Source organism: Saccopteryx bilineata, chromosome 4 (assembly GCF_036850765.1).
Source record: "Saccopteryx bilineata isolate mSacBil1 chromosome 4, mSacBil1_pri_phased_curated, whole genome shotgun sequence".
NCBI lineage: Eukaryota > Metazoa > Chordata > Mammalia > Chiroptera > Emballonuridae > Saccopteryx > Saccopteryx bilineata.
In genome coordinates this window covers 206,245,013-206,257,643 of record NC_089493.1, presented here as the reverse complement: position 1 = coordinate 206,257,643, position 12,631 = coordinate 206,245,013, and the positions used below count along the sequence as shown (strand labels likewise).

General features: G+C 40.8%; 1 protein-coding gene across 3 annotated transcripts in view; it reads right to left on the bottom strand.

Annotated features, from left to right (window-relative positions):
• Nucleotides 1-812: 812 nt before the first annotated feature.
• The window catches only part of MSH3 (mutS homolog 3), a 238,806-nt gene continuing 226,987 nt past the window's right edge, over nucleotides 813-12,631 (bottom strand). The window contains exons 20-22 of one of the 3 annotated variants that reach the window (XM_066273683.1): nucleotides 12,279-12,408; nucleotides 4,652-4,817; nucleotides 813-1,838 (exon numbers count right to left, since the gene is read on the bottom strand). In XM_066273683.1, coding sequence (XP_066129780.1) covers nucleotides 1,730-1,838; nucleotides 4,652-4,817; nucleotides 12,279-12,408 — 405 coding nt within the window. In that variant the 3' untranslated portion in view covers nucleotides 813-1,729. Of the gene's footprint in view, nucleotides 1,839-4,651; nucleotides 4,818-12,278; nucleotides 12,409-12,631 lie in introns of those variants that run through there. The other 2 variants (XM_066273682.1, XM_066273684.1) reach the window with 2 other exon arrangements.

Sequence of the window (12,631 nt, the reverse complement as noted above, 5' to 3'; positions counted from 1 at the left end):
CAGCTTCATTAGTTATTAGAGAAATGCAAATCAAAACTACAATGCGATACCACCTCACCCCTGTTAGATTAGCTATTATCAACAAGACGGGTAATAGCAAATGTTGGAGAGGCTGCAGAGAAAAGGGAACTCTCATCCACTGTTGGTGGGACTGTAAAGTAGTACAACCATTATGGAGGAAAGTATGGTGGTTCCTCAAAAAACTGCAAATAGAACTACCTTGTGACCCAGCAATCCCTCTACTGGGTATATACCCCAAAACCTCAGAATCATTGATACGTAAAGACACATGTAGCCCCATGTTCATTGCAGCATTGTTCACAGTGGCCAAGACATGGAAACAACCAAAAAGCCCTTCAATAGAAGACTGGATAAAGAAGATGTGGCACATATACACTATGGAATACTACTCAGCCATAAGAAATGATAACATCAGATCATTTACAGCAAAATGGTGGGATCTTGATAACATTATACGGAGTGAAATAAGTAAATCAGAAAAAACCAAGAACTACATGATTCCATACATTGGTGGAACATAAAAACGAGACTAAGAGACATGGACAAGAGTGTGGTGGTTACTAGGGGTGGGGGGAGGGAGGATGCAGGAGGGAGGGAGGGAGAGACTTAGGGGGAGGGGGAGGGGCACAGAGAAAACTAGATAGAGGGTGGCGGAGGACAATCTGACTCTGGGCGAGGGTTATGCAACATAATTTAATGACAAGATAACCTAGACATGTTTTCTTTGAGTATATGTACCCTGAATTATTAATGTCATCCCATTAACATTAATAATAAAAAAAAAACAAAAAAAAAACAAAAAAACACAAAGTACATAGATGTGAGAAGCCAGACTGTACGTGGTGTAAAAACCTCAGGGACACAGGCGAGCAGGTATCATGCTGAACACGTAGGGCGGGTGCTGTTATCACTCAGCAAAGCTGGGAGTTCACAGCAGATGTCATACATTGCTCTGCTGGTCAACAGAAAAGTCCAAAACGAACAACCGTCACTCTGTGTGTTTTGTAGGCGCTGAGATCCTGGTTTTATAATTAAACCTTAAAAGTAACAATTGCCAGAAAGCTGAAAACCCCAAATTCAATAAATAATTATAATTTATAGCAAGTATTCATTAAATGTTTATTACTTGAATGACAATTTCATCCAACAATCTCTTAAAACTGACAATATTTAATTTTTCAAATTTCATATGATCTTATTCCTTCAGTGTTCTAGTTTCTAAAAGCATGATGAGTCTATTTCTTATAAAAAAACCCTTACGTTCAATGAACAAACTGATGGCATTATAAAATTATTTTAGTTCAAATTAAATGTAAATTCTTGCCAGACATTTCACCCAGCTGCAAATTATCCAAACTGAAACAAATAAAAGTATAAGTTAAATTTTTATATCACTCTCTAAAAACTCATGAACTATTATATCCTACTACTTTAGGCTTTTATTTAGGTTTGATTTTAGTTGAAGCTTACCATCCCTCAGATTTTCTAATTACATAACACATGTCTTAGTATTCAGAAGTATTTATATTCTCAATCAGGAAGACAGGAACCTGAAACAGACTGTCTACACAAAGCTCTGTCTCCACTAGGAATAGTCCATGAGCATGCTTCATGCTCACACAAGGATGGGCTGTTACTGGAGTGCTGTTTTGTGCAGCGGGTGTTTTTAATTCTCTAGTTTTTGTTCAAAACATAGTCTTCATGTCAATCAGGAAGAGAAGTCCATAATTTCTTCCATATTGAACTTGTCTGTCCACTTTTGCAGGTCTTGTGCATCATTTATCATCCATAATTTTGTAAAACACTTTAGCCTTTTCCTGGGGAGAAAATAAAAGTAGTACTTATTTTATAAATGAAATTGTTGGGGAAAAATATATTTCATTGAAAGCTATGAAAAGTCTATAACATCAGAATACCCAACAGGGCTCTGTGATTAGGAAGCTGTCCTGACGAGCCTTCTAGTGAAAGGCATTTTCAGTGTCACTGCGATAGAGACCAAGGCTGTCCGTCCCCATCCCTACTGCCTCCAGGAAGGGAGAGCCCAGCTTCCTCCCTTTTCTAACTCAGCCAAGGCTGTGGATACTCATAGGATGAAAAGTAAAACTGATTTAATAAAATAAAGCTAGCTAATGAAAGAGTAAAATATCAACATAACACAAACCTGCTTTTCTTCTGCAAAAAACAACCTAGTTATATGTTTAAGGTATGAAGCCAGGGTATCTGAGTTCCAGTTACTGCTTCACCCCTAACTACATGTGTGACTCTGGTTTCTTGGTCAGTACCCTGCCCTGCTTGGCCTCATTTTCCCCAACAGTACATCTCTCACAAGGTTACTGATTACAACAGTATACATACTCACAAGGTTGCCATAAGGATTAAATGAGTTCATATACATAAAGCAATAAGAACAATAACTTGGATAGTGTCTAGGCTGCTGCAAAGCACTGTTGTGACTTGTTTCTGTGCACAGTAAGCATTCAATAAATATTAGCTCTTACAACAAACCCACACCAATGCACAAGATTTGGTTTTGTTTCTTTGATCTGGCCAACAGAATTCATGAGATAAGCACTTTTAGTGAAAAAATAATTAAATATAGTGTCCTGATAAATCATCAGATGCCATTCCAACGCTGCCTCTTCGTACAATTCTGTCTTGTCAAGATAACTTTCTAGATTTCAGAATGTCAAATAGTAGTTGGAAGAGTTAAATGTTTTATAAATTTATCAGTAAATATTATCACTCCTGCTTTAAGGGATATATAGTAACAAGTATAAACTCCTATTTCATTGATACCTTGCAATATATCTTTTGTAGTAAACTTTTATTCTAGTTTTTTTTTAGGGGAAAAAGAAAAATCTTAGGAAACAAGAGGAATTAAAGTAGTCTTTGGACTTTGCATAGAGCTAGGGCCAAGCTTATTTTTAAACTCACAGATGATTACTTTTCTCTATGGAAAATGTTATACAAATCAATTTTGTAATACATAATTGGAAATAGTCAACCATTGGTTACATCATTTGCTTCTGCTTGGCAATGCAGAAATGATTCAGAAGAGAATGTCAGCAGAGAAAGCAACATGTCATGTGCAGGACCCCAGCCCCTTGGACCTGGTCCACGGCAGTTACCACGTGCGGGACCCCAGCCCCCTGCACCTGGTCCACGGCAGTTAGCACGTGTGGGACCCCAGCCCCCTGCACCTGGTCCACGGCAGTTACCATGGTAAGGTGCGCAGAGCAAGGCAGAACCACAGAGGCAGGAAGAGGAGAAAGAGAAGTTGGTTGTACAACTGTACTTCAGGGTACAAGTTTCAATTGTTTCTTTAACTAATACTAGGTATCAATATTTAAATTTGGTCATGATTTCCAGAATGAAAAAGTATTATTATAGTATGGTGGCCAGCCAAGATTTTCAGTTTGACCTACAGTCCGTCCATTCATGGTCATTGTTATCGACCAAGGCAGTAGCGTCCTACTCCAGGCCAGTTAGAGTCCCTAGGCAGAGCAAGAGTGGGGCAGGAGGCATGTAAGGAGCTTATGTTGTTTGATAATTTGAAAAACAAAAGGCTGTAGTTTATTTATTAATGTGATATTTTCCTAGTAACATCCTTCCAAAGTACATCTCGGGTTTATATGCTGACTACATACAGGCTTGATATCAAGGGTAAGAGGTAGAATGCATTCACACAGGTATTCTAGGGGACTGAGAGAAGTCAAGTTTGGAATGAAAAATTTGTCAAAAACAAACCCACAGGCCCTGGCCGGTTAGCTCAGTGGTGGAGTGTCGGCCTGGTGTGCAGAGGTCCCGAGTTCGATTCCCAGCCAGGGCACACAGGAGAGGCGCCCATTTGCTTCTCCACCCCTCCCCCTCTCCTTCCTCTCTGTCTGTCTCTTCCCCTCCCACAGCCGAGGCTCCACTGGAGCAAAGATGGCCCCGGGGCTGGGGATGGCTCCTCGGCCTCTGCCCCAGGCACTAGAGTGGCTCTGGTCGGGACAGAGCGATGCCCCAGAGGGGCAGAGCATCGCCCCCTGGTGGGTGTGCCGGGTGGATCCCGGTCAGGCGCATGCGGGAGTCTGTCTGTCTCTCCCCGTTTCTGGCTTCAGAAAAATACAGAATAAATAAATAAATAAATAAACAAAAAAAACAAACCCACAAAGTGACATGCAGACACTGACTACAGTTACGTACTTACATAATACTATCATTTCCATTCATGTCCTGACAGAATTCTTAATTTCTAAATGCAACCACTATATTTGAATGTAATATATGAAAAAAGAGGTACCTCAAAGGTTTTATACATTGAGTTTTAATTTTTTTTGTATAAATGAATGTTTTAAGCAACTAATGTGTTGGCATACACTAAGAAGTTAACTTAATTCTTTAGAAAAAAATGACAGAAAAACCAATTTAGCAACTTAATAGAGAAAGATTGGCCTAGAGAAGCAGGCTAAATCACATGAGCTTTGGGAGAGTTGTTTTCATTTTATTGTAACTTAGTGTTTCAGAGTATCTGTAGAAGTGCTTCAAGGTAGATGTGATATTCGTTCATTCTCAGGACAATCCTCCTTCATGGACAACTTGGAAGGTTTCATTATAAATAAATAAAATGCAAAACAATCATTCTGACCTTTTCATATTTACTAATCCTTCCAGCTCTTTTGACTTGCTAGCTGCTTTCTTTAAAATTTCTCCAGGAATATCTGCTAGTTTGGCTACATTCAGCCCATAACTCCTTGCAACAATTCCTCTGGTTATTTGATAAAGAAAAGTGACAAAATCAGGAGCTTCTTCACCTACAAAATGAAACAAAAACAGAAAAGGAAATGAAAAACAAGACAGACCTGCAATTTTAAAGAAATTAGAGGAGTAAAGAAGATATATAAATTCTTATAACTTTATTAAAATTTACAATCTGAAAAAGAAACGTTATCACTTTGTTAGCTGTTTCGATCAATTTCACATCTATCTCCAGAAAAGGATAAAGACCGTTCTGAAAATGCTTTTGCATTCAAGCTCTTTAAGCTCACTTAAAATGGTTTTAAAAAATAATCCACTGCAAGCTAAGATATACTAAGTTTTATACTGCTCACTATACAATTTAAAGTGAATATCTATATCAAAAAGAGTGATCTTATGCATGCTGCTCTATAAGTTCTCCTTTAAAAGAAGTGTTACTCCAGTGAAAGAATGTGCTCAGTCTTGTAGGTATGCAGTCTGTCTAGTAACGTATAGAAAAGCTGTCTCTAAAAGCACCAGAAACAAAACAAAAACAGAGAAGGAAATATTATACACTGCAGTTTCAACACGATTGAGAAATTCTGGTTTATTAAATATCCCAGTAAGCAAGAGTAAGAGGTATGGAAGTGGCTGCTGTCCAGAACCGCCCAGACCCTGCTTCTGAGGGACAGGCATTGTCCCGCGGTCAGGAAGACTGTCAGCCAGCAGTCCTCCCTGGACACCCTCTTCAGGGACTACTCAGCTGAAGAGAGCTGCTTCACCACGGTCACAGTTGATTGCCCTAAGCAGCCTGTATCCAGGGACTGGTTGCTATGCACGTTGGTAGGCAGCCTCTAAGATGACCATCATAGATCCCTGCCTCCTACTGTTCATGCCTGAGTCATTCCCTCTCCTTGAGTGCAGGCCACACCCAGTGACCTGCTTCCCATGAAAGGAATATGGCAAAAATGATGGGACGTCACTTCTGAAATTAGATTACGAAAGACAGTAGCCTCTGTTTTGGGCACTCTTGCTTGCTTGCTCTGAAGGAAGGCAGACGACATGTTGTAGGCTGCTCTATGGGAAGAAATTGATATCCCCGGCCAACAGTCAGTGAAGGCTCAGAGGCCGACCAACAGCCACGGGAGTGGGCTGGGACATGGATCTCACCAGTCAAGCCATGAAATGACTGCTGCCCTGATCAATACCTTGCCTGGAGCCTTGTGGGAGACGGTGCAGGAGAGGTGTTCAGCTCAGCTGTCCATGGAGTCCTGACCCACAGAAATTATGTGTTTGCAATTTTAAGCTGCTCTGCTTTGGGGTAATTTGTTATGCTACAATAGATAACTAATAAAGGGTATAAGGTCTGACCCCAAGTTGAGTTAACTCTGAAGGCCAACTGAGCCTCAGAGCTCTTCAGAGCCCACCCTGCCCAGTCCCGCCCTTCGGCATTGACCACACCTGCACTCCTCAACAAACCTGCACGTGCAAGTCTCGGATTCGCTTTCTGGGGAACAGGCTACCACAGCGTAAAGCCAGTAGCCACGACCACCATCACGGCTGCCTGGCCCGTGCAGGTTCCCTTTTAATTTGGACAGATGGTAATGAAACAATGAAGCCAAGAACCTGGTGGGCCATCCTTTATTCTAGCTCGCAACTGATGGGCGAGAAAATACACACAGTGGGAAAACACTTCCCTTTCCATTCAGTGCTCCCAAAGCCACTGCCTTTCTCTGGGTTTTTTCCTAGATCAAAGGCCCAACAGTCTCACTCAGTCCCTCTGCACACCTCCACTGTGGCTGCCTCCGCCCCTGCAACCACCTGGCCTCTCTCGCCTCTCAACAACGTGGTCTCCTCCCTTCTCCTAAAAATGGCCTCCTAGCTCCTCCTTTTAAAACTTTTCCCTGGGACAACCCCTCCCCCAGCACATATTAGCATAACCAAGCCTCTTCCCAAGCATAAAGGCAATCAGCTGCCCCAAGTGGGAAGCACCATTTCTGATAACAGTGAGCAAAACCAAATAACACAAATTACACAGACTTATTTGCCCAACACACAGATATGCATCCATATGAATTAAAAACTTTTAAAGAATTGGGATATAATGAAATATAATAATATGAACCCAATATTGCACACAGTTTAATCCTTGATAAATCAAAAGCACTTCAGGATTATGCAGCTTTTATTAGAAAATTCAATACAGTTGCACCATGTTGCAAAAATGTCCACAATGAACAAGACTTTTAATAATGTTTGATAACCTAGCATACTGATTATAAGTTTACTGAGAGACTTTTCTCATAGATTATTTCATTTGATAAATGTGTATGCATTACTCTTTTACTGGCTAAAAATTAAAACATCAAAAAAGGGAACACAACAGAGAAACAGGATAATGGAATTTTCCTAAACCTCCTCTAGGAATTCAGCAACAGGCAAATTATCCCTTTCCAAAGGGGGTGCTAGAAGTGGGAGGAGAAAACAATGCTGACACTCTCAGGGAATCAGAGACTAAAACTTACATTATGAGTCCAAATAAAACTAAAGGAACACAAAGAACAGGTGAGGAAGTGGGTGTGAACAGACAAGGAAAGGCAGCAAGGCGACACCTGCACCCGCCAGCCGGGCTCGCGCTGTCTGCAATGCTCACAGCCAAAGGCGGAGGGGCAGCTGCAGGGAGTCAAAAAAGCAAACTTTCCTCATCAAGACAAATGTTTTCTTTATCACTTCAAATGGGTTAGTTCTAACTGATCTCCCTATCTCTGGTATCACCTCTATCATCTAGGTGCATGCTGGTCTTTTTAAAAAAGGATTCATTCATCTTTCTGTCCAACTGTCCATTATAATCCATCCATCCATCTGTCCATCATCCTTTCCTGAAAGCCTATATGCCACAGAATCCCTTTACTTAAATATTTATTTGCTGATGTTATTTTGCTTTCTATATAATATACAGCATATATAATACATAGTTATAAAATGCTTTTTACATTTACTACACCTATGAAATAGAGCTAAATTATAGAAAATATTATAGTGTTCTGAATAACTTATTAACATACCTCAGTGCTAATTATGGTAGTTTCACACCATCAAAGTAACCAAAATGACCACTATTCCGTAATCACCTGGGGGGACTCTTTATATAGTTATATTCGACCTGAAGACTGTCGTTTGCCCTCATCCCTCACCCCTCTTTAATGGGGGAGGAAGAGTATGTGTGTAATGGAAATACAGAGACTGAGAGAAGCAGGTGGAACAGAAGATGGTAAAAATGACTCATTTCTTAACAACCTCACAATAAAAATTGTTGATAGGCCCTGGCTGGTTGGCTCAGCGGTAGAGCATCAGCCCGGCGTGTGGAAGTTCTGGGTTTGATTCCTGGCCAGGGCACACAGGAGAAGCGCCCATCTGCTTTTCCACCCCGCCCCCTCTCCTTCCTCGCTCTCTCTCTCTCTCTTCCCCTCCCGCAGCCAAGGCTCCACTGGAGCAAAGTTAGCCTGGGTGCTGAGGATGGCTCCATGACCTCTGCCTCAGGCGTTAGAATGGCTCCGATTACAGCAGAGCATCACCCCCTGGTGGGCGTGCCACGTGGATGCCAGTTGGATGCATGCAAGAGTCTGTCTCTCTGTCTCCCTGCTTCTCACTTTGAGGGGGTAAAAAAATAATAATAATTCTTGGTAAGTTATGACCATTTCCTAAATGGATATTATTGAAAAGCTTGTCTGACACTGCTTAGAGTCAGCGAATATCATAATTCATGTTGCCATTTGTTACAGGGAAACAGAAAAATCTGGTTTAAAGCCAAACTTATACAGGCAGTTTTAAAATATACATGTCCTGACCAAATAGATTCTGAAGTCACTTTCAGGATCAAGCCATTAAGATTTAGAGGTGGGTAAGGTTAGGTGACTTGTCCAAGATTTTATTGACTGGAATAGCCTAAAACACTGGTTTCTTTCAGGTCCACTGCTTTATGTACCATATCATGGGACACAGACAAATATAGCATCTTGGAAGCCACCAAAGAGCGCATCTGGAGCATTGTACAAATGAGCTATGTAATGGCCTCTAATTTAACAGCAAAGGAGTTAGGTCAGCAGTAATGGATGGAGCACAGAGATAGCCAGGAATAATATTGAAAGTGAGCAGGCAATGGAACAATGCTTCAAATATTTAAGTGAAAACGATTTTCAACCAAAAAGTCTAGCCCTTGCTAAATTATAAATTAGTATGAAGATATAATGGAGACATGGTCATTCAGGCAAAGTCTACAAAATTTTACCTCCTTTAGTGGATATGATTAGCATCTATTCCACCCATAAGAAAACCCTGGTTCATAAAGGTGTCAACATCCTGACCATGTAACTCAGGGAACTGTGTTCTCACACTCAGCTCCAAAAGTTGATCCTGATTATAATCTAGGTAGTTCAAAGTCACCCCTGCCATTCCTATTTCTAAGAACTGGTTTAAAATTGAGCTTGTGATTCAACTCTAAAAATGAGATGGGACAATGATGAGATCTAGTGAGCATCTGAGAAGAGTTCCATTGCTCCTAAGACAGAGTCATGAGAAATGCTGATCCCTTCTCTTCCTTTGGACAACATCAAGTCTGGTTGTAATGCCAGAAAGGGCTAAAGGCTTCTTGCCACTAGCCTGATGATGAAGCTAGCAGGGCAGGAAATCAGAGCCTGGAGCTAAGGCCTACTCTCCCTTGCAGGTTTCTGTAGTGGGAGATTATATACATCCTTATTGTTTGAGCAAGTGTAAATTCAAGAGTTCTGTTACTTGCAATCAAATGCAAAGTAGCAAAGGCAAGAAAATTTCTACCGATGATGGTAAAGGCAGGTCCCAGGACAAAAGCTGGGCATGCCTAGGGAGTGATCAGATTAGATGAACAGGAGAACAAAGGACTCCAGAAGGAATGCTGTCAATGGACAAAAGTGGAACCAGTAGATTAAATCACGTAGAAAAATGTCTAGAGAGGCGTTGTAGAGCTATCAGAAGATATCAGGAGATTCAACTACACACGCAAATAAGACAATGAAATGAAAAAATAAAAACAAGGCAATTATTACCTTCAAGAAAACAGAAAAAGCCGTGAAAGAAAATGCACTTGTCTTCATACCTGGTTCATGAGTAAGCAATATGTTGGTCATATAAGTTTGTAAAATGTGACTTTTATGTTTGCTTGCTCATGGTTTGCATTGGGGGTTGGGCAACACAAGGTGTATGTCTGTGAAATTGCAAATTACCTTCCTGTTTGGGAAGGGCCATTGTTTTGCTAATATTTCCTGGAGCAGAGGTTTCCGAACCAGAGAACCAGAAAGCTTTGAAAAGAGAAAAGGAAGAGGAGAAGGGGAAGCCATGTTTTGCAAGTAGAACAGAGAGAATGCAGAGTGCTGAGAAAGAAGCTATGTTGGCAGATGGGGAATCAGAGATAGGGGCTTATGTAAGCTCTGCTGAGACTGATGAGGCTTTTGGTTCTAGGAGGAACCGGAAAAGATTCTCCGGGTTGTGAAATTAGAGGGAAGTGTTTCCCTGTGTGTTGCTCGTTGGCCGGTGTCAGACTTTAATAAAGGAATGGCCCACCATCTTCTGGCTCCACTGTTTCCTTACCATCTGCCCGAATCCAATGTGAACCTGCATGTGCATGGCCGTGACAGCCACTGGCCATATACAATACTTACTGGCAATAATAGTGAAAACAAGGAATATGAATAAAACAAACAAACAAAAAACGTGGAACAACCTCACTGGGATGAGAGGAAGAGAAAGCTGAAGACCTCCATCTAACATGAGGAGAAGTTACTCAATATTAAGTCGAACTGATAAACCAAGAGAGAGAAATATACACACATCTTTTAGAAATATAGAAGAAATGAAGGAACGAGTTAAAAGCAGTTGCTTTCAGACTGGGATGGGAAGACCGCACGGAAGAAGCAGGGGACTGCTGCCTGGTAATGTGAGCCTGTAAGCATCATTTAATTTTTAAAATTATGTTCATGAATTACATTTCAAATCAGTAAAATAAAATGCCAAAACACAGAAGTAAGGCTCTGGGTTAGCTGTCAGTTCACATTAAACGCTTACCACTGACCCTTCCCCATTGGTGACCTCTGTTTTGTTTATCCCACCCGGCTTTAGCTTGTAAGCTCCTCCTGTCACTTTGGATGCAGATTAATATATATGAAACTGCTTCCACAACAGGCTTTACAATGTGTTTTTCAAGACTGCATGGTGCTGAAAGACAAGAATTGCCTAACATTACTTTATCTGAGATCCAGAGCTTTGTTTTATTTAGGTTAATTGCCTGATTTCCTTTTCAGGCCCATCCTTATTGCTCTTCCAAAATGAAATCTGGACTTCAGAGTGTCTTGGATAATGGATTATCCACTGTAGCACATCAACTGTGTAGACCACCACTGATCTACAATTGGTAGCTTTAAAAAATTACTACCACAGGGAAAAAAAGGATGCTAAAACCTACTTCATTACACACAGCACCTGAACTTGTTTCTATCAGCAAATGGTATTCTTTTTCATAAAATGCTTCATTTCTGTGACACTAACAGTGAGTGGAAAGGCTGGGGAGAATCTGGTAGATCCCACGTAGCAGCTCCAGCAGAGCAGAAGAGAGCCTGCCACAGAGGACATGGATCCTAGGCTCAGTTCACGTGGTAGGTATGCGCAAGCCAATGCACCTATCTGAAGTTCAGTTTCCTTGTCAAATTAAGACAAAGCATGTCCAATATAGAACACGGCTCTTAGTAAGTAATTAATGTTAAATAATGTTTTGGGGAAAATATTGAGCATTTTAAGAGACAACTGATCATATTCTGCACTTCAGTATTAGGGCATCTTTCCTAAGATGAAGCTAAGAGGAAAACCGAAATATCCCCCTAACCCCACACTCTTCTTATGAAAAATGAGATACGAAATATCAGGGAAAACTCAGAGATGGCAAGGATAAAAGTGAATTCTATTTGACCTAAAGCTTAGCAAAAACTAATTTATATACATGTCATAAACAATCAACATTCACGCTTTTATTATCAATAAGCAATAAGTTCACCTGACCAGGCGGTGGCACAGTGGATAGAGTGTCGGCCTGGGATGCAGAGGACCCAGGTTTAAAACCCCAAGGTTGCTGGCTTAAGCGTGGGCTCACCAGATGAGTGGAGGGTCACCGGCTTGAGTGTGGGATCACAGACATGATCCCATGGACACTGGCTTGAGCCCAAGGCTGCTGGCTTGAGCAAAGGGTCACTGGCTCAGCTGAAGCACCACCAACCCTGCCCCATCAAGGCACATATGAGAAAGCAATCAATGAACAACTAAGGTGCCTCAACGAAGAACTGATGCTTCTCATCTCTCTTCCTTTCTGTCTGTCCTTGTCTGTCCTTGTCTCTGTCTCACTAACTAAAAAAAAAAAAAAAAGAAGGCAGTAAGTTCATGTTCCTATACACTTGAATTTATCAAACATGAAAACCAACAACATTCTAGTCGTACCTATTACAGGAAATGTTCCATACCTGGGTCTTGTTTGCTTTCATCCTCGCTGACCAAGAATTCCATGTGATAATTCCCCACCTGCTGTGAGTAACTTTTCTCTAATTCACAAACTGGCGGATAATGGGTGACAAACAGTGTTAAGGATTTCACCTAAAGTAATAAGACACATAATAAACGTTATTTTAAAATTTTATTTAATTGAACATTTTCTCTAATTTTGTTTTTAAATTTTTAAATCTTCTACTAATGTTACAAGAAAAGTAAAATGAACATTCATACACCTTTCATCTAGACAACCATCAATATTTTGCCATATTTTCCCCTCCTACCTCCCTTCCCACTCTGCATACTCTCACACACACTCTTTTCCAAA